Source organism: Triturus cristatus, chromosome 2_2, assembly GCF_964204655.1.
Source record: "Triturus cristatus chromosome 2_2, aTriCri1.1, whole genome shotgun sequence".
In the NCBI taxonomy this organism is placed as follows: Eukaryota; Metazoa; Chordata; class Amphibia; order Caudata; family Salamandridae; genus Triturus; species Triturus cristatus.
The window spans coordinates 231785986-231809262 of NC_140582.1; the positions used below are offsets into that span (position 1 = coordinate 231785986).

General features: G+C 44.8%; 1 protein-coding gene across 1 annotated transcript in view; it reads left to right on the forward strand.

Moving 5' to 3' along the window:
* Positions 1-23277, forward strand: part of TMEM38B (transmembrane protein 38B) — a 388019-nt gene that overhangs the window by 251289 nt on the left and 113453 nt on the right. Inside the window, exon 4 of the mRNA XM_085641281.1 lies at positions 6107-6194. Coding sequence (XP_085497407.1) covers positions 6107-6194 — 88 coding nt within the window. The remainder of the gene's footprint in view (positions 1-6106; positions 6195-23277) is intronic.

Here is a 23277-nt window from a genome sequence, read left to right on the forward strand (position 1 = left end):
TAAAATGAAGGAACTCAATCAAAGATGGCCACCGGTGAAAACACCACCTGAACGTTGAAATTGGAAGAAGCAGCATGATCCAAGATGGCTGCCAAATGGAAGAGCGGTGAAAGGGCCAGTGCAAGAGCCGATCTGTGCGTGTGCTGAACGAGGGGTTCAACCAAGCACTTCAGGCCCAATCAAATAACGTGTAATTTCAGAACCCAGTTACCTTGCAGGAGCACAGAAAGTAACTGGATGTCGGGAGCCGCCATCAAGCACCAATGCGCAGTAGATGACAGGTGGACCTGGGGTGAAGCGAAAGTGCAGCGGGGTTGTGGAATACCCAAACATCAGTGAATCAGAGAAAATATCCCCAAGCATCGCCAAATGTAATAAGGGAATGTCCACAAAGTGTGGCACTGAAGAGGTGAGTTTGTTGCAAATACCAATATAGACCCACGATGCGACATGTCTAGATGGTATGGATCCCAACCGCTCTCTGGCAGAAGGCTGGAATTCCTACAGACCGTGATGTGGCATGTGTGGACAACTTAAATCACAACATTAATGCACACATGCATGCATGTAATGCCTTGACAACAGTACAGTGCACTTACCACAATCCCATAGTCATGTCTACAACTGAGCTAAATGCAATGACCTCATCCTTTCCCATGGACAGATCATTATGGCATTCAGTTTAGTATTCCTCCTATCAATACAATAAACGTTTCTGCTCGCAAATGGTGACACTTTCATCTGGATTCCTTAACGATCACCTACTAAAATCAGTCACAATCCTAGATCATTCTGGCCGTGATTAGTTTTTAGAAACCCTCATGAATTCAATTATTTCGGTACTCAGCCATACCTTATACATTCAGAAACCTAAAACTAACATTAAACATCCACTCAGCCAATTATGGAACCCTTGATTTTCAGAACACTGAAATAATTAAAATTAGATATCTGGTATTCAGATTGACGCTGGATCAAATACTACTGAACTAGGAAACATACACAACTATATTGTGTTAATGACCATTTACACGATTAGAATTAGAGAAGCAGAGAAAATCTATTTTATGGCCTGAATCCTGCTTTTCCCAAACCTTTCCAAAGAACTATTTCAGATGTTATTTGAACTGAAGTCTCCAATATCATCCTCAACTGTATTTCAGCACTCAGCAACTATACAATGATCTTGCTGCCTTTTTACATATTAATATAATATCAGTTCTAAAAAACCTTCAGACTGAGACCATTCTTACTCCTGATAACCTATCTCAATATCCTGGTGTGACCTAGCTAAGGCCACTTTCACTACTTTTAACGCAATAGATTGAGAAACTCTTTACACCACAATAACTTCATGCTGCCTACCGATTCCCCCTTGATCTCTTCCCAGTCCAAATTTCAAACTGCTATATCCTGTAGTTAAGGTTATTTAATAGACTTCTCACTGGTGAAGAACATTGTATCCAAAGCCTGGAATACCTCAGTTGGGAAGGCTCTCTTATAAAATCCTTTTCTAGATCAACAGGACCATCATATTTTGAGACACATCTTCCCACTGCCTTTCTTGGGAAAGGAAGTGGAAAAGCTGCTCTTTCAACAACTTCAAACATTTGTGGAAGGAAATATGCAAGTAATCGCTTTTCAGACAGGCTTCAGGTCAGGCCAATCAGTTGTATCAGTTCTGCTCCACTTGATAGACAATGTAAGCATTGGAGCTCGGGTACCGTTAGACATATTAGCTGCATTTGATAATATTGATCCCTCCATATTAGTAATACATGCTATCTAGAACTGCTTTTAGAAGAATTGTTATCAACTTGATATCCTCCTTCCTTTCTGAATGTTATCTGATTATCTCAGTTGACTTCATCCTCTAAATATTTGGCCTACACAGGGTTCTGTCTTGTCCCCCACTGTTGTTCATTTTATACATGCAACCCCTGGCTTCTGAGCTTGAGTAACTGGGGACCTTTATGCTGATAATGCCCACACTTTAATTGGTTTATGAACTCAACGCAACGAAATTAGGGCCACCTGAACAACTGCTTAACTGTAACATGTTGATGGATGTCAACACATTTTTAAAAGATTCATCCATCAAAAACCGAGGTTTACCTTACTCTCCCTTGTCTCGTCATACCACATTGTGACTTTAGACTGTTAAATCTCTCCCATCTCCAGAATCAGGTTCTACTGGGAACTCTGCTTTAGGAAACTGAAGGGTAAACTTAATCAGTTGCAGAAACTAAGGGTGGATACGTATGGAGCTCCTGTGCTGGCAGCCTACTGGAGCTCCTTCCTTTAAAGAGAGAGTTCTAATTGGCCTTGAACGCATTGAGTACTTTTGAATTAGGAGACGAGAGCTGGCTGAAGAACACAATAGACCTTGGGGTAGCTTTGGTACAGTTTCTAGGAGCTGGATATGTTTATTATAATCCCGCAGGAGGACAAGAGTGAGAATGGAGAGAGTGATCTGTGACAGCTAGAAAACAGGGCACATAAATATGCAGGATTGACTGCTGGATTTACTCTTATTTGCTCTGATCATGGAACCTTAAGCTAGGATGATGAGAAAGGAGATGTTGCACTGGGGCATTTGAGTCGGAGGTATCACTCACAAAAGTATCATTGTATGCTGATGATATATTAATCTGTGTACAATACCCTAGGAGGACATGTCCTTATATATGCTAGACTTCTGGATGAGTATGGGACATTATCAGACCTTAGAATCAATTATCCATACTATTTTCTTTTGGGGTATTGGTCTATAGAGCACCGATTCACCTGATGGTTGTAGGACTGTTGTGGAGGCCCTAGCAGCTATAGTATGTGAGGATCAAAGTAATTAATTCTTTAGCCTTCAATGTGGCATTTGCAAGAAGCTGTCTCTCTATAAAGTGTACTGAAAAGAAGTGTGCTGTGCAGAGAGTCTAGTGAGTCCCCAATTGGTGTACAGAAGCTAAAGTAGATAATACCAACACTCTCTTTTGAGGTAGTATGGTTGAGCAGCTAGGTTTATATTTGTTTTACAATGGAGCGGTCGTTCCAGTCCTGAAGGTCCTTCGTCTGCTAGGTCTGTTTGCTTCCTGCATTCTGTTGGTCAACCATGCACGCTGGCACATGAGGGCGCTCCAGTGGTGCCTTCGCAGGCAGTGGTATCAGCACAACAAAGATCTCAGGGAGTCTGTGAGGATCTCCAGAGAAGCTGCAGCGGATCTGTCTTGGTGGAGCGTGGAGGACAATCTGTCTCAAGGAAAGCCCTTCCATCTACCTCCATCGGTGGCCACAGTGATAACGGATGAATCCACTTTAGGGTGGGGTGCGCATCTGGGGATCTGGAGATCAAGGGTCTTTGGTCTCCAGAGGAAAGGTTGCTTCACATCAACCTTCTGGAATTGCGGGCGATACGTTTGGCGCTCAAGGCCTTCCTCCCTTCCCTTCACGGTCAGTCGGTTCAAGTCCTGACGGACAACCCTACCGCGATGTGGTATGTCAACAAGCAGGGAGGAGTGGGATCTCATTGTCTCTGCAGAGAGGCTCTGCGTCTCTGGTCCTGGGTTCAGGATCATCATATTTGTCTGATTGCAAATCATCTGGCCGGAGTTCTGAACGTGCATGCAGACAGTCAGAGTCGGCAGTTCTCTGCCGACCACGAGTGGAGGTTCCATTCGGAGGTGGTTTGTCATGTCTTTCGGACGTGGGGATCTCCTCGGGTGGACCGGTTTGCCACTCACGAGAACGCTCACTGCCCATCATTCTGCAGTCTCCAGTTTCCGATGCAGGGAGCTTTGGGGGATGCGTTTCAGATAGATTGGAGCTCACAACTCCTTTACGCGTTTCCTCCCATACCGTTGATTCCTCGGGTTCTGAGGAAGATTCGCCAAGACCGGGCCCAAGTCCTATTGATCGCCCCGGATTGGCAAAGAAGGGTGTGGTATACAGATCTTCTCCACCTCTCCTCGTGCCCTCCGCTCCGTCTCCCTCTCAGGGCAGACCTCCTCTCGCAGTCGCAGGGACAGGTTCTACACCCCCACCTCTAGAGCTTACACCTTCATGCCTGGAGATTGAACGGGGCAACCTGTATTCTTTTTCTCTCCCGCCTGACGTGGTGGACGTAATTTTGTCTGCCAGACGTCATTCTACCAAATCTATCTATTCCTATAGGTGGTCCAAATTTGTCCTTTGGTGCGGAGAGAAGTCTATTGACCCTTTAAGGGCTCATTTATCCAACATCCTTCAGTTTGCTCTCTCTATTGCTCAGCAAGGCTTTGCTGTAGCTACTGTGAAGAGTTATTTATCGGCTTTGTCGACATTCCTTTGCTTGCCGGATCAGCCGTCCTTGTTTAAGTCACCTATTGTATTAAGGTTCATTAAGGGCCTTACCAACAAATTTCCGCCTACTCCCTTTATTGTGCCTCAATGGGACTTGCATCTTGTCTTAACTTGCTTGATTGGTTCTCCCTTTGAGCCCTTGCACAAGTGTCCCTTAAGGCTGTTGTCTTTCAAAACAGTTTTTCTCATTGCCATTACCTCGGCAAGGAGGGTAAGTGAGCTTCAAGCTCTGAGTTCGAAATCCCCGTTCTTGACCATTCATGCTGAAAGAATGGTACTCAGGACCAGGGCTGCTTTTTCTGCCTAAGGTGGTAACTCCTTTCCATCTGGGGCAGTCCATTACCCTTCCTACCTTCTATCCTTCCCCTCACCCTTCCAAGGAAGAGGAGCGGCTTCACCGCTTGGACCCTAAGAGGGCGGTGAGCTTTTACCTCGATAGGACTAAAGACTTTTGAGTGGATGACCTGCTCTTCGTGGGCTTTTTTGGCTGCAGGAAAGGCAGAACGGTGCACAAGCGCACCCTTTCCAGATGGATTATCTTGTGCATCAAGATATGTTACTCTTTGGCCGGTAAGGAACCTCCAGAGGGTATAAGGGCTCATTCTACCAGGGCAAAGTCTTCTACATCTGCCTTATCTAGAGGTGTTCTTGTGGAGGAAATTTGTAGGGCGGCAACTTGGGCCTCCCTCCACACTTTCGCAAAGCCATACTGCCTGGATTCTGAGGTGAGGAGGGACGGTCACTTTGCTTGTTCCGTCCTTCAGGACTTTTTGGTATAGAAGGGTGGACACCCTTCTCCGGGAGTGGGACTGCTGTGGGAATCTTTTCACAAGGTGAGGAATTCACTGGCAGATGTATCCATCAGAGAACAAGTTACTTACCTTTGGTAACGCTTTTTCTGGTGGATACAGTATCTGCCTGTGGATTCTTCACTGACCCACCCGCTTCCCCGTTATCCACCCTTGTATACCTACAATAGTGATGATGTTTCAAAATGTATTTATTGCTGTCAAAGGAAGTGTGTTATTTCTTTTGCCTTCCTATATTATCTTCACACTGTGTGTGGTGGTTTGTATATTATGTACTGTGTATACTGTATATATATTGTTGTCAGTCCGTCAGTGTGCCTCGAAGGCACGGAAAAAAGGGCGGAACTGACGTCATCACGCCAACGAGGTCCTCTTATGGATCCAGTGACGTCAGCGGAGCCGCGTGCGGAGCAGTGCTTCTGTGACGTTGTCCTCGTAGACGTGGAGAGCTACAAAAGTTTCCGAATGTTGCTGACGCAGGGGATATTCACAAGGTGAGAAATCCACAGGCAGATACTGTATCCCCCAGAAAAAGCGTTACCGAAGGTAAGTAACTTGTTCGTCTGTAGCAGAATGACGTCACAGAGCCACACAACGCATTCTACTGATACACAGGGGTAGAAAAGTGTCTAAATACAGTCTGAAGCTTTGGGAATATTTAAATGGTGAGGAATCTGCAGTTCGTGTATCCACCAGAAAGAGCACTACCGAAGGTAAGTAACTCATTTGTTTTGTCCGAATCTACTTGTTTCAACCCCCTCATATATACCTTACAATGCGCTTTTCTCTGATGCCATGCTGCTCTGAACTTTTTTGTTCTGCTATTGTATACTGTCCAAAATATTTTTCGGTCAAACAGGTCCCTTCTGTAAATGAACCTTCACCCTTTTGGATTTAACAGCACTGTATCAAAAATGACTAAATAAATGAATAAAATCTCAACCTTTACTGCTTGTTCGTAGGTGCTGGTGGTGGTCTAATCTCTAATTTTGAACAGCTGGTGCGAGGTGTTTGGAAGCCTGAACGTAATGAACTACTGAAGATGTCCTAGTAAGTATATAAGAACAAATATATTTGACTGTTAGAAAACTGAATTCTTCTTTGCTTCTTAGGTTGATGTATTATTGTTAAATATAGAGTATTATGAATTCTAGTCTTTTTGAAAGGGTTTCTTATGCATATATGTTCCCCTCATCTTGAAAATGCATTAGATTGGTCATTCAGGTTTGTGAAATTATACTATGTGTCTTTATGTTTGAACAACATGGCTTCCAAGGAAGACAACTCCACTAACCCTACCAAGCTTCCTAATACGCAGAGGAAGGAGTCTGATTTGTAGGACGTGAATGAGGGATTTGAATATATGGAAAAGTCACTCTCAGAGTCTATTGTTTTCAAAAGTATCCTTTTCAAAGGGCTAGAGAAAATAAATGACCAACACAGCTCATGACAACTTTGTGACAAAAGCCTCAAAAGTATAAAACTGCAAATAGAGCTTTGGCACTTCATCTATGAGCAGGTACATGGAAGTCAAATATGATGGTATGAATTAGCTTCTCCAGCACTGGATCTTTCATAAACTCACATCATTAAATATTCCCTGTCATCAGGCTGGGAATGCCCAGCAATCTTAAGTAGCAGTAAACACTGTTAAAATGGTAATAGAACATGTGTAAGGGAGTCCCCAAGAAGAGCTCAGCTCTCACCTCTCAGTGACCTCATCCTGTTACTATTTCTGTTCTACCCTGGGAAAGAACCAGCTCAGTTGGTATAAGGATGTTTAGGGTAAAACCTGTTTTTGGACCAGTTAGACCTCTCCTGTGTCACAAACTGTCACCACTACTGACAAAAGAAAATCTCTTTTCAACTCCTGTTCTAGCTGTGGACAGATAAATCTGTTCCTACTTTCTCTGTAAGACCGTGCGTTCGGGCAACATAAGCTTCAAAACTATGTGGGACTGAATCCGCACATACCATCAGAATATGTTGACCTGGTACCTGGCTAGCTCACAGTGCGCCATCTAGGCCCCTAATCTGACAGGTTACAGGATGGTGTCTGCAACCTTAGAACATGACAATCCTAATTCCCCCTAGGAAATCATGGAAACAAATCTTACTCTTTTTTAATTACTTAGGCATGCCCAAAGAGGTACACAAGAAATACACATGTGGTGTTTCAAATATTTATTGAGGGACCCCGAATCTTCTGTAAAATATATGCGCTGCAATGATTAATGGTATGAAGCAAAGCAATGTCACCAGCATGACAAGAATGGTACACAGTATGAATAATTCAACAATTGTATTAGATTATATAAAGATTTATAATTGTACTCCTACTTAGCTTTGCCTAAGTATGGGTGTGCTTATCTGCAGATCCCCCAGAGTGATCTAACTCCCCTTTTACCTGTGTGCATGTATAATTTGAAAGCCAGGTCTGGTGCAGATCAGGCTGCTGTCTTTCTCAGGATAGGGTTGGGATACAGCTGGGCCAGAATTCAGGCACAGATTGTCGTAGTCAATCTTGCCAAAAAGCTCCACTGTCTAAACAAAGGCTGCCACAGGTTATATAGTAAACTAAACCCATGCATTCAGTGCCTGAGCTCTAGTCCTGGAGCATCTTGTTTATTCTACCCATTCAGTGCTGTCGCATAACAGACAACAATCCATAACCTAGTTTGTGCAGGGTACTAGGGACCTTGTGCAGAGTGTGCTAGGAAGCGATAATGTGCCTACCAGGAAATGTATATGTAAGCAATTATTTTTTGAGTATTCTGATGTGCAAACAAAATGTGGTACAAATGTCACTGTTTAAAAGATGTCAACTTTACATGAACATGTGCAAAGGAAAGTGTTTGTGCCTTTGGCCTATGCAACCACACGACCGATCCATACTCTACATGAACAATGGATTTATTGCCTTCATCTACCTCACAAGGCTTGACCCTGTGACATCAGTAAGACTTTTCCTTCTGAGACTCTGAAGGACAGGGAGAAGTGGCACTTTATGCCCTGGAGAGGAAGAAGAAATTCCTTCTTTCTAAGGGGTACACTCCCTCATCTGGGGATAAGCACTTCATTAAAAGCAGCAAACAAAAAGAAAAATATAAAGTTTCTGGAGTTGGACTTATTGCCTTAAGCGCCTATAGATACCTCCCCACAGGAAAAAAACTAGGCATTCCTATGTAAAACATTCTAGAAAGGAAGAACACCAACCTGCATTAAAAAAAATCCTTGGAAATCTAATTCCAATGATTACCTGCCTGAACTACCATCCTCACTATTGACTCTTAAATTATCTTCATCACTGATGAAGAAACTAATTTCATCGTCCGTGGAATTTCCATTGTCAAAAGCCTCGACGACAACAGTCAGGAGATCTTCATCTATTACCATGCCATGGATGATGATACCGACAACAACACCATTGACGACCACTCCAAAGATGTCCTTTCTTCCGCCGACTACAGCATTATTGATGGTGACACAGTAGACAAATACACTGTTGAGGATTGCCTTTCCTATAGCTACCTTTTCACCCATCAAGGTGATTGCAAGCTTGCACACTCAGATACAGAATTTTGAACTAGTGGCAGATCTCTATCATCAAGAGGCCTCTGAGACTGCCTACAGTCCTATACAACTGGATGTGTGATACGTCCCTGAGTTTGAGGAGGACTTCTATGAAGAGGAAGCTTACCAGGAGTACAAGTATCCGTCACAGATCTCCATAGCTGACAATTCTCTTTCCTATGGTCCTCCACATAACGGTAAAGAGCCTGATGTTTTGTCGGTGCCTGTTGCATTTTTATCAAATTTGTAGCACATGATGGATACCTTTCAAAGATTATTTCCTCAGCACCCTGCAGGCTAACCTACACCCGCCACAATGTGAGTGCCTGCTTTACCTACCCTACACCCCCCTCTGAATCCTCCTTCCCCCCCTCCAAAGGACACACCTCTCTGAGTTGTCAAGCAACTTCATATCCCGCCAACTCCTAAGGAATGAGGGAGGAAGACTCATCTAATGATCTGTATTAATATTTAGAAGAAGAGGAAGGTGAACCTCTACAGGGAGATAATAGAGGCAATGAAGAGTGAGATAACTAGATCATACCCAAGGAGGATGACAACTCACCCATACATCCAGATATGTTCCCTGATGATGCCAAACAGTTCAATTTACGAATGGCTTCAGTAGAATAGCAATGTTTTCTTTATAACTTTAAAGACTAGCCACGCAAAACTAAACAAGCTATACCCCTAGTGGACTTCGTCTGATCAGAAGGCCTAACATTGGTGACCACATGATTTGAGGGAAAAATCCAAGGTACCAGATCCTGCTTCTGTCTATCTTACCCGTCATCCAAAACCGCACTCCCTCATAATGTCAGCGGTCCAACGCATATCAGATAGCCCACTCATTTTATTATCAGCGCCTCCAGACAGAGGCAGCTGATGGACATATACTTTGGGCCTCAGTATTAGCCAGATAGAGGCAACATCCATTAAAGGTGCTAATGCTTTGGCAATATTAGGCTGTTGGGATTGCCAGATGTGGCATGACATCTCATCACTACATCACCTCATACCGAAGACAAAAAAAGAGGCTGTGAAAGCAATTGTTAAATAAGGAACAATAACATCTACAGCCATTAATAATTCCTCAATTGACATGTCCAATGCAGACTTCAGTCAGCTGGCAGGTGCAGCTGTTTTAAGAAGTCTTGTATGGCTGAGGGCTACAGCTTTGTGTCCAAGGGTCTAAGCAAAGAGCCTCAATATGCCATTTGATAGACTCACCCTGCTTGGAAAATGTGGTCAAAGCCCTCCAAAATATGAAATAATATATACAACAGATGGTCCACACAGATATTGAGGAAAGTCTAAATTAATAAACCTACTGTGAGGTAGAAAAAAATCAAACCTCAACAGCCAACGGAGAAATTACCTGTAATTTGAAATTGAGCTTCAGGGCAGATTATTTTCCATGTTCAGATTTGGAGGGAGGCTCTCCTACAGATGAGGAGCCGGCTGGCCTTCGCTGTTGTTTCACTATTTATCTGCTCATTCCTACATTAACTGATGGTGGAACTCAGGTTGCTTCCCACTCAGTTTTCACTTGGTCCTGATGAAGACCTGCGTATAAGGCTCTAACTGCCCCTCCCCCTTTTTGTTCGGGTCGAAACGTCAACCTTTATTCTACAGCCTCGATCAAAGTGACCATCCACAGAGAGGCAATATTGATTGAAGCGGTCACCTCTATATAGTGGATTGATTATGTAGTGTTTCAAAATGTTGTATGAACAGGCTTGTTTTTCTTTGAAATTAAATTAATTATGGTTTGCCGCATCATTCTTTTTCATCCATAAAACCTTTGCACAAGCACTTTCTTTGGGCACTTGGCTGCACTTATTAGAGCAACCACTGTACATATAAATTACAACATGTATATTGATGTTTCCGAAATACAATTTATTCTTGTTTTGCATTTAACTGTTTTTGTGTGATGTAGTTTTCATTTTTATGTTCTCTTCCCTGTATTTCTCCGTTGGCTGTTGAGGTTTGATTTTTCTACCTCAGGTTAGGTTTGTTAATTAAGCCTTTCCTCAACATCCATGTGGACCATCTATTGTATGTAATATTCTGGACCCAGGTCCTACGGCTTTATGGGTTACCCTATTATTATATAATGGCTGCAAAATTTGAAGATGGACACAAATATGGTGAAATCCCTCAGAGTACCTCATCGATGTCCCGGCTCAGCCACTTTTTGTGGCGCACACAGATTCCAAACCTTCAGGGAAAGTTCAATCAATATGGAGGTCAGCACCAACAATATTCCTCTTCCTCCCTCACTACAAACAGAATATGAGCAGAGATGTACATCCACCCGCAACCAAAAAAAGGGTATTAGACATCATCCAGACTGAAGAGGGTCTCCTCTAAATTGCGCCCCAACAGCCAGAAGAGAGCTTGACTCTCTGCAGCTTTCCCCTTCCATCCCAGTCTCGTCAGGTGGGTAGTGAATTTCCCCTTTTACTCTTGCATGTGAGTCCATAACATCAGACCAGTTGATGTGGCAGATAATACGTACAGGACATACTTTCAAATTTGTGCAAAGACCACCTGTCTGACCACTGACAAAGGAACATCATCTGCACTTGAGGGAGCTACAACAGGAGATGTTCCTCCTCTTGATGGAAAAAATAGAGACATTCCCCAGATCCCAAAGGAACCAGGGATTTTATCCAGATTGCTTTTTATAAAGAACTGTACAATGGAGCTCAGTTCCAGACCTCAGAGAACTGAACAAGTTGCTCCAAAAAAAGAGCTGTATTTTCATATGGTTATGCACTAAGAAGTCCTCCTGATGGTCCAGGAAGGGGATAACCTAGCCTCCCTGGACCTTCAAGATACTTACTTCTTTCAACATCCCTATATGTCAGCAGCTCAAGAAATATCTCCACTTTTCAGTGGCGGGGCAGCACTACCAATTCAAGGCGCTCCATTTGGCCTCAGTTTGACACCTCAGATATTTTACCAAGTGCCTACCACCAGTTGCTGCCTTTTTTAGGCAACAGGGTCTCCAAGCTCCATCATGGGAAAAAGCAAAGGCTTCTACGGCCACCCTCATCATTCTCTTTCACAGGTTGGGACCAACTCTAAACAGCAGGAAATTATCTGGGGAACCCCGCATGGAGATTAACGGGCACATGCATCATAGCTTTTTGCAGTCGCAAAGGGGCAGATTCTGCGAATCTGCCCCTTTGCAACCGCATTTTTTGCATTTGGGATGCATCATCCCAAATGCAAAAGTCGCAACTTAAGGAATTGCTAAAATTGCGATTACTTTAATTGCGATTGCATTTAAGGACCACAAATTGCGATTCCTTAAATGCAATGCATTAAATAAAAAAAATTGCGATTTTGATATTAGGAATCGCAAATTACCATCAAACTAAAGTTGAGGCGCATCTGCTATTGGGCTGGGCCGTGTCTCACAAAGTCGATATCGCTGTCAAACATCTCCCATGGCTTCACAACAGTCAGGCTGACATGCTCTGTTGAACACGGTCAGACTGACACAAGTGGGGACTGCACCAAGAGCAAGTCACCTACGTCTTCTAAAGTGGAGTCACCCTACACTAGATTTGTTTGCTATCCAGAACAACAGGAACTACTTATGCTTCGCCAGCAGATTTTGGCAACCAGAAACAATGGGAATGTCTTTTCAATAAAATGGTCCAGTGTCTTTGCATACACATTTTCTCCTTATCCTATGATCCCCAGGGTACTGATGAAGGCGAAGATGGATTATCATTGCTCCAGCCTGGCCACGTCAGTACTTGTACAGCAAACCTCTTCAGCTATCTGCACTTTGGCGATACCGCTGAAAGTGCACTCCAGGCTCCTCTCTATACATAACAAAGAGATACTGCCTGGCAACATGGTAGTTGACCATTTAGAGTTGGGTCACTTGGATATGCCTGGGGAATGCAGAAACATCCTTGCTCAGGCAAGACCACAAGAAACCACAAAGATATATATACTACAAGTGGAAGTGTTTTGTGTCCGGTGCAAAGGATTTTATCCACTCAATATGCAGCCTCGCCAAATATTTCCATACTTGTTGGGCCTAGACAAAAGTGCGCTTAAACAATTGTCAGTATAAGTCCATCTAGAGACTGTATCTAGATTTAGAAGGACAGGAGACACCGCATCCTCTCTGATTTTTCAAAGAATCCTAAAACATTTATGAAAGGACTCTTTAAAGCATTTCTACCTGTACAGCACCCTTCAATGTCATGGGAGCTCAACACTGTTTTGAGCAAGCTTATGCTGTCTCCCTTCGTGCCAACCCACAGAGTGCTTTTAAAGTTAATCTCTTGGAAGACAATGCTTCTTCTAGCCCTTACTTAACCAAGGAAAGATGCAGGCATTCACTGTGAAAGAACCATATCTGCGATTCACAAGGGACAAAGCCATCTTAAGGGCCAACTCTAAATTCATACTTAAAGTCCTTAGTGAATTCCACCTGAGTGAACCTGTCATTCGGCGCTCATTCTTTCCAAAACCCACAACGTCAGCAAAAAAATCATTGCACACTAGATGTACGCTGATGCATTGGATTTTATAACGAAAAAACAAATTACATACTTTTATCATATCAACTATATGTGTCCTTAGGCCATCCAGCAAGGGGTGCATACCCTTGTCCAAGCATGAATAGCTTGTTTACTCTCAGGGCCCGATTCACAGAACTAACTTAAGACAAAATCCTAAACTTACTACTTTTGGTATTCACAGAAGGCATTTAGTAGTAGTAAAGTTAAAATTTTGTCTTAAGTCTCTCCTAAGTCTCTCGTAAGTCTCTCGTAAGTCTCTCGTAAGTCTCTCGTAAGTCTCTCCTACGTCTCTCCTACGTCTCTCCTACGTCTCTCCTACGTCTCTCCTACGTCTCTCCTACGTCTCTCCTACGTCTCTCCTACGTCTCTCCTACGTCTCTCCTACGTCTGTCCTACGTCTGTCCTACTACTTTTGGTATTCACAGAAGGCCTTTTGTAGTAGTAAAGTTAGGATTTTGTCTTAAGTTTGACTTAAGACAGACTTAAGGCCGACTTAAGACAGACTTAAGACAAAATCCTAACTTTACTACTACTAAATGCCTTCTGTGAATACCAAAAGTAGTAAGTTTGCGATTTTGTCTTAAGTTAGTTCTGTGAATCGGGCCCTCAGTGTACGTCTTCTGCCACAGCAAAGTATCAGACGAGGGAAGAATGAGGATGCGTTTCACCAGGAGCATGCCTACGACCATTGCACTGTACGCTGTTGTGCCCTCCTCACAACACATCAGTCTGCAGCCACCTAAAGGAGTAGGCACAAGTACACAAAGTATTACTGTCTAGGTGTAAATATATGTTATGGTGGCCTCTAGGGGAGTAGGAGAGCTACAAGTTCCACCTTATTGGCTGAAGTTTGGATCATTTACAAATCAAGTGGATGTGCTATTAAACACTGTTGTTGAAGCCTATAGCTATTTTAACACTGTTTACTGCTAATTAAGATTATGGGTATTCCCAGCCTGATGATAGAGAATGATTCAAGCGTGTGGATATACGAATGATACAAACACTGGAGAACTGGAGTTAGAGGTAACATCTTGGATAACTGCTGAACTGACAACATCTGTAACAATGTACCTCACATGATATATAACAATATACAGCAATGTAAAGCACACAATGTGGTACGCACAATAGCATAGTAGAAGAGCAACCTATGTGATCCCAGGAAACAGATGCTCATAGAGCGCAGTGCAAAGCTTAGTTTTCTTTTTTTGTTATGCATGAGCTTTTTTACATCTTTGCACATTTTTAGTACACCAACAATTGTTATATGTAAATGACATTTTTGTTTCCGTTTTAAAACTCAAAATTCCAAAATGCTCAAACATAAAAAGGTTTCTTGTTAGACCCACATTTACTGCACTTAGGCTTTACACCCTTTATTTGAGTCCACAGACTCTTGTTAGAATCTGGGACCAATTGATAGATTTTGATGCCCTCATCTTTGCCCAAGATGCTGTAGACTTTTTGTCAATCTATTTAGGCCCTTTTGATACTATGCACATAGTCCCCGAGATCAAGGGATACTCCCCTATACCTTTTATAAGTCTATAGAAAAAATTAATTAAATAAAGCATGAGCTTAGAGCCTCACATCACGTGATAGTGTTATAACAGAAATGTTCCTGTCATGGCCAGACAATCCGATCACACATGTCCAAGGACCATGAATAGGACTGCAAACTGCGCATTGGACAATGAGAGAAAATGCTCCTTGATGCAATCAGATTTGTTTATTTTCTAAATTTAGGTCTCTGGATTAACACTCAGGTGCCAATTCCGATCCTGTAAAACCCGGGTACAAATGGTCGTACGGAGCATTTTCACCGTACGACTCGTACCCGGGAATTCCACCGTACAAACCAGCAAGTACGATTCGTACAGAAATACCTTTTCCGTACGAATTGTAAAAAATACCGTGCGGCTAAAAAATACATACAATTCCGATCCTGGACAGCGCGTACGCGACGTCCGCACGGAGTCAGGCAGCGTTTTACGGACCAGCAAGTACGATTCGTACCCACAGCACTCTGCACGGCTATATTTTTACGGGAGCCAAAAAGTGCCGGAAAAGCTAAGTACGCCGCGATGCACGAGGAAAAGAGGGCCCGGTACGCGCCATACCCCCACCCCCCGTATGTACGTGCCGTACCCCCACCCCCGTATGTACGCGCCGTACCCCCACCCCGTATGTACTTGCTTTACCCCCAGCTCCCCCGTATGTACGCGCCGTACCCCCACCCCCGTATGTACGCGCCGTACCCGTACGGCGCGTTCATACGGGGGTGGGGGTATGGCGCGTACATACAGGGGGCTTGGGGTATGGCGCGTACAGGTGCGGGGCTGTGCTACGGTGTTGGGGTACGGTGCGGAGGGGGGGTACGGTGCTGACATACGGGGGTAGGGTGCTGACATGTGCGGGGTGAGGGGGGGCTGTACGACTCGTATCCGGGCACAAGTTTACCCGTGTACATGTGTGCTACAGCGTTCGCTCCGTACGGGGCCTTTTACATGTGGTTGTGTATTCGGACGGGCGGTACGGATCGTACTTGCGCGCTCGGACTTCTGTTTTGCGATTTGCACGTAAAAATGTCCGGCTTCCTGTTGGACACTTTTCCCGACGCTATTCGGACGTAAAAATTTACGGCTCCCTCTCGGACCATTTTCCCAACGCAATTCGTATGTATTTTTCACGTACGAATCGTACTTCGCAGTTTGTACGGTACTTGTACGATTTGTACATGAAAATATACGGATACGAGTCGTACGCAAAATTTTGTACCCGGATCGGAATCGGCACCTCAGTGTACACAATTGGTTAACACTTTAAAGTCCGCCTAACACCTTTTTTAATTTAATGTAAATATCTCCAAAACCACTAAGGAATGGACTGACACCAAACCACAGAAAGACTCTATTCGGAATAAAGTTGTGGTTTCTGTAGAAAATCTGTCTTTTTCTGCATGGTCGCACCACGTTTTTCACATTTTTCTGGCCCCTATATTTTTGCTGATGTTGGTCCTCTGTGCACTTTAACCCTGCTAATCTGGTAAAGTGCCTGTGCTCCCCCTTTAAACATGATCTAATTGGCATATTCCTAACTGATATATTTAACTTACCTATAAGTTCCTAGTATATGGTCCAAAATGTACCCAGAGCCTAGAAATTAAATGTCACGTGGAGTGTGGCACCTATTGTGCCATCCAATACAATGTAAAACATGGGTTCAAGTCTACCATTGCAGTCTGACTGTAGCAGTTTAAAAAACCTGCAGTTCAATCTGTAAAAATAAACCCTTTAGACATGTTAAAACCTCTTTTTTAAATATTTTTTTAAATGTTAATAAGTCAACCCTATGTGGGCCTTGTTCCTCGCAAGGCAGAATGCATTGTATTTAAAAGTGGGACATGCAGAAATGTATTGTTAGCATGTCATTACAGTGAGCAGCACCCACAAGTTATTTTCACTGTTGCAAGCTTAGCTGTTCTATGTGGAAAACCAGAGTGCAGTTTAAAATCCTTATACTGCATCTCAGGAATGGGACTATATCGAAATATAAATAAAAAGCTATTTTCAATAATTGTTAATAATCCAATTTAATGGTGAAGTTAGATTTTTTTTAAATAAATGTTAAGGAAAAGTAGCTTTTAGAAAGTTACCTTTTCCCTCCCTAATGTTCCTGGACGCAAATTTTGCATTCACTCTCCCATTTCTGACAACCCAGTAATTAGCATTTGAATAGGTGTGAAAAAGATGTGGCGTGCTTCTCAGGAGCGAATAGGCTGACCTGAATGGGCAGAGATGACTCCCCTGAACCTGACAGAATATGCAGGATAGGGCTATCCGCATCGTTTTTGACATTACAGTGTCAAATTCTGCTTAATAGGTCTACTGATTTTACATATAACTCTAGGGATGCATTTGAGAGGAAGAGAAACAAGATGCAAAAACTAGACTTGTGTATCCCCTGTCTGGTTGCTGAAAAACTCGGCTTTGTTCTACCAGACTTCTGTCTCTGGGTTTATTGGGCAATACAATGACTGCCCCAAAGTGGATTTTAGAATTAGATGTGGGAAGCAACTAGTATTACCATAGTACATTCTGTACACACCCCCAGCCCTCAGAGCCCAGGTTTAGTGTGCCCGAAGACTTCCACCATCTTGAAAATGCCTAATGTGGGTACGGTTGGCCACAGGAACTTTTGCCTCATTTTTAATGCATACCCCAGAGTCCTTCCCACTAACCAGCTCATGCCATCCGTAAACGTTGCATCTCACCCACTTCAGGACACTCCTGGATCTGAGGAGATCAGAAGTGGAGTAAACCTGCTGTCTGTGACCTGAGATGAGCCCTAGAGGACTCGGCCAGCTCTCTCTTTTAGCCAGGACAAAGAGGTGAACTCCCAGGGTCATAAGGCTGATGTCATGTTAAAGCTATAGGGAGACAACAAGCTACGTGAGGCCTTTTCCTGCAACGGCCCAGCTGACCACTGGCAACTGGACGTGCACTGGACTCTGCTGTTGGCCTAACACCCTGTGAGTCGCAAATTGCCTCCCCATAGGTCCTAGGGGGCTTTAGAAGTGTACTCTTGTGGTGATTTGAGAATTAAAGGACTTAAGTAATAAAAGAATATCTTTGCTCAGGACGAACCATGTATCTGACCCGTGCTCCATCACAGTCGGTGTCAAATTGTGCCTAGGTCCCGGCCTATCGCGATCACTGACCATCATTGGCACTATATGCTATTTAGCGCTATTCCTACTTAATAGTTTAGAAATGTATATCCCAGGTATGGGAAAGTCAAATTTTTGCCCTGATCACCCCCATTTTTTGACTGACGCTTGTGGCCTGGTTAGCATAATGCACGGCCAGTGCTCTATCCTCCAAAAGTATATAGAAATTGGTATAATTTGAATTGCCAAAGACAACTTACCTGCACTTAATGCACTTAAGTGTTCACTGCTGTGGTGTTGAGAGTCATTTAAAAGCCAGTCTTGCTTACAGGCTGGTTTTTAGTTAAAACTATATCTAAGTTCGACTTTAGATGTAAAAGTTCTTCCAAAGTCAAAACTACCCTATTATGGGGGGCGTGGCTTGGCGCGCAACAATGGTGGACGAGCTTTAGGAGAGCTACCAGCAGTAGGCCAGTCATCTGCCTATCATTCTGCCCGCCACGCCATTCAGAACCGCAGCTAAGCCATCTGCGACTCCAGGGCCGAGACGACAGCAGATCTTGATGGAGTAAATCATCGAGGGAGTGGCAGAGTGCTGTGCGGCCTAGCCTCGGGTCATGGGCCTGCTCGGTGAGCGGTGCCATTGTCGTGGACGCAGCCCTGTTGGGCCTGGTGACGGGACCACAAAGACCCACCGGCCCATGAATCTGGAGCAGCGGTGGGTGGCAATACGCAGTCAAAGACGTACAGCACGAGCTGCGAGGGAAGCTGTGGTTTCGAACCTGCGGGATCGGACCGACCCTTGTGAACTACCCGCTCCAGTTCCCGGTAACTCAGAGGGGGACGTGCCTGACGTGGTGGAGACGTGGCACCCCCAGGGCCTTTTGGAACGGGCCAGTGGTGATGGGAAGTGCCGGCCGGTACCTGCAGTGAGTTTGGTGGCTTGGCTGGTGAGGCCAGCAACTGCGTTGCTGGGGGCCCGTCTGGCTGGAGATGCGTGGGTGTGGCTGGGGTTGCAGCTCCCCCCTGGCTCTGGAGATTTTGGCGCTCCCAGGGCATACCAGCGGGCCCCTCCTGACGATCTGGGATATTTTGGGAATCGGAACAGTCCTTGGGCCGTCCCCCCCACCACTATTGATCACCTCCTCCTGTGCTCCCTAAATACAGGTGAGTGAGGACTCCTGGTTGGGCCCTTGGATACCAGCTGTGAAACAGTGAACACACATTGATCCTGGGAGGCTGGCGGAGGGGCGGGCGCCACAGTGGGTCTGAGCGTTTTAGTGAGTGCCCCCCCGGGCTTCAACTTTTTCATCTAGGGGCTGGTAGCACTGCAGACCATCATATGGTTTCTACGTGCTTCGTTAGGGGGTACTGCACCGCGGCCCGTCCTTTGCTTGGGAAGCGGCCTGGCTAGGTCCTGATGCAGTTTGCGGCTGGAGCGGGCCGAGCCTGTTGAGGGATCATGCACCTGCTGCCTCTACGAGCCGGGGGTCCTAGGAGTGGAGGGGGGGGGGCTACCTTCTTTTAGTGGACAGGAGCGTTTCCCAGGCTATCCGAGGTGCGTGTTTCGTCACAATGTCAAAGGATAAATCCACATCAATACCTGCCAAACAGAGTACTATGGATCAGTACACTAGTGTTAACTCTGGGTACGCAGATCGAGCGAGGTCCCCGTCGCAGTGTTCCGATAACGCCATGCTGCCATGCTTATGGCCATCACTCAATCTAGGGAGGCTTTGGAGGCTAAGATCAGGCAGTGGGCTCCAATGTTACTTTATTGCACCAAGACCTGAGGAAGGCGGTAGACCATATCACAGAGGCAGAAACGAGAGTGTCTGGGGTTGAGGACGCAGTGGCAACCCTGCAACCGAAGGTCACCACCAAATGAGTGGTGGGAGGCGCGATGGACGGACCCAGCATATGCGAAAGAGCGTTGGGCAATGGGCGATGTGTCGCTCTTAGACCTTCTCTACGGCTGTAAGATAGGGAGCCATATCCCACCTGCAACTCAAATAGTGCTCCGATTGTGGAAACAAATGCTTACATGGATGGGGTGGTGGGCCCGACTGACTCAGATGACACCACTGTGGGGTGGGAGCTTTGTGGGTAAGGTAGTATCGATGTCGGGGTTTCGGCTGTAGGAAGCAATAGGTACTTCGACTTTAGGAGATTTCATGCATGGTTTATTTATTAAATCATTTCAAGAACTACAGACAGACTTCCAACTGCATATGCATCAATTCTACAAATATCTCCAGTTGCTCCATGCTCTCACCCCCTGTCTTCGGGACCTCCACGACCTACCGTAATTTAATCCATTGGAGGGCAGATTACTTACTGGGGATTTGGGTACACATAAAATCAGGCGGATTTACCAGACATTAGTGATACAGAGTACACCACACTCCCAACCCTGCGACAGATCTGGCATGGGGATATACCCACACTCAATAACGCTGATTGGACAGAAGCTTTGATGGCACTGCGTGAAGCGGCAATACCATCCAGACTTCGCATTATCCAATTAAAATTTCTGCACAGAGCTTATTTCACCAGCTATCGCCTGTGTCGTATGGGTGCTATACCCTAATCGGTGTGTTTTATATGTGGGATGCATGAGGGTACCTTCTTACACACAGAATGGGAGTGCACAGCGCTCCTGGGTTTTTGGCGGAGTTGGTGATATGTATGGAACGTGCCTGGTATTGGCAGATCCCATTACACCCAAAACAGATCTTACTTCACAGTACTGAAGAAATTGGCGTCAATAAGTATAAAGGACACCTACTGTTCCTAGGCTTAACATTGGCAAAACATGACATTGCAAAGCAGTGGAAAGATGTGTTTCCGCCCACACTGTGCACCTTGATGCAAGAAATGGGCATGGAAATAGCAGTGTACCGAGCTTTGGGGTGCCCGCAGAAACACTAAAAAATATGGCAGTGCTGGGCACACTACAAGGTATGGTCTTGGCCACAGCCCCCATGGTGGAATTCCTTATTGACACTGAAATACGACAATATGGCAGGGAATTGTGAGGCTCTTTGCCCCCTACAATGGACTTGTATCCACTAGGGAACTTTAACATGAGAGGGGTGGTGGATTTGTTTTAGGAAATATCTGACTGTGTCATCAGGGTTGGGCGGCAGGTTGTTATTGCACTGTAAGTTTGGATGGGCCATGTTGGCCAAAATGCAATATCAAAACGAAAATCAATAAAATGAGTTGTTAAAAAAATAAACTACCTTTTTATGACATATAAGTCACCCCTAAGGTCTGCTCTAGTAGTCCCATGGCTGGGTGCCTTGTTATAAAAAGTAGGGATAATCTAAAATACCTTTTATATTGCATGGTAGGGAAAAACAGCCAAAGTCGATTTTCCCTATTGTAGTTCTGCTAGCCCCATAGGCTACCATAGGAAGGCTTTATTAAACTTAATAAAGCGTAAGATTTAATTGGAGCTTGCTAGACATATCATTCAAATTATCAAAATAATGGTTACGATAAATCCATCAACTTGCCATGGTTGGATTCATTATAACTCTTACAGCAAAGTAGTTTTAGAACTCACTATCCTCCCTATAGCAGCCTCTTCTGATTGGTCAGCCTTTTACAGCCTGACCCAAGTACCTAAGATGGGGTGAACAGGCCTGGGTCTGAAACAATACAATCATTTGGTAGGAGGAGATTTGCACACAGAAAGTGGTCATAGCAGAGGTAGATAGCTTTACCCCTATTGGTTGGGGTGCCCCTCACCAGTCCAGAATGGAAGATAAATATAGGAGAGCTGCAAGAGCTCCTCATGGACTGCACCACAGAAGGCTTGCACTCAAAAGGGCTGCACCTGCTACACTCACAAGACACCACAAAAAATGGACTGTGCCTGACTCTTAACGAAAAGGAGTGGGCTCCCTGATCTGCAACGGAGCTGCAAGACGTCTCCTGCCAAGCCAAAGAGAGGATCACCCCACCTGACTAGTTGTGAGTGGATTTTTCCTATGCAGGTACATTGTGTAAAATTAAGTCCTAGGGCCCAAGAGTCAAAACAGAGTCTCTGAACCCTTGTCCTAAATCAGTGGACATGTATTTTCCCAACGAAACTCAGAAACAAGAAGATCTCATGGTTTCGAAACTTTCTGCAAAGTTTTGCAGAAAAGCTTGAAGAGGAGAGCAGCTTAATGTCGAGAGTCAAGCTGCCATTGTCAACTCGCCAATCAGCCTGGCTGTGCTGGTGTGTCCAGCTGAAAGCTCCGTAGCTACTCTCAGTCGACGTCGAGGACAGAGACTTCCAGGCGCACATGGAGGCACCGCGCTGCAGAAGGCTGTCGTCGTTGAATTGAACTCTAGATTTGAGTAATCGTCAAGAGAAAAGCTCCAAGAAAAAGACAAGTCCAGCAGGTAAACATTTGACCGGGACCTTGCCCTCTGCTTATCTGACCCACACTCCATTGCAGTCGGCCTAAAACTTTGACTTTGTCCTGGTCCAGTGCGAACAGATAGCCGCGAGAGGCCCTTTAAGCTTTTTAGTGCCAGACTAGAGATTATTTTTGTTTCATCTTTAAAAATTCATATCTCGGGTTCCCTACATTACATTTTAGTCGTTTTGGAGTCATTTTACAGACAAAAGCATCTGTCTGAACAATAGAATAAAATCCTTATTGTAGTCAGGGGCCAGTAGAAATCGTGCTGAATACATAGCCTCTTGACGAGTGTCAAAGGCTAGCTGACACTCTGGGGTTCTGGGGTCCAAATGACCTTTTCCGGCTGCTTCTTTGAAGTAAGTTCTGCCAGGGGAGTCACAATGGTCCCGTAGTTCCCCACAAATCTCCTGTAGTACCTGGTGAGGCCAAGAAGGGCCCTGACCTGTGTCGTGGTCGTAGGAGCTTCCCAATCAAGGATGGGCTGACTTTTGGGCTGGAGGAGTTGTACATGGTCTCCACCTATAAGGGGGCCAGGTACACCACTGAACCTTTCCCTTTCTGGCATTTCCTTTCCTTGATAGTCCAGCCCGCCTGCTGCAGGGCCTCAAGCACTTCCTTCAGGTGGAACAGGTGCTTCTCCCAGGAGGAACCGAATACAGCTATATCATGCTGATAAGCTGCACTGAAAGTTTTTAACCCAGACAGGACTGTGTTCAATAACCTTTAGAAGGTGGCAGGAACATTCTTCAGGCCAAAGGGCATTACTTTTAATTGAAAGTGGCCCTCTAAGGTGGAAAATGCAGACCTCGTCCATGCTCCTTGACTTAGGGCAATCTGCTAGGCACTTGAGGTAAAATCAAATATACCCAAACCTTTCAATGAGTTTGTCAGCTCTAGGTATGGTGTGAGCG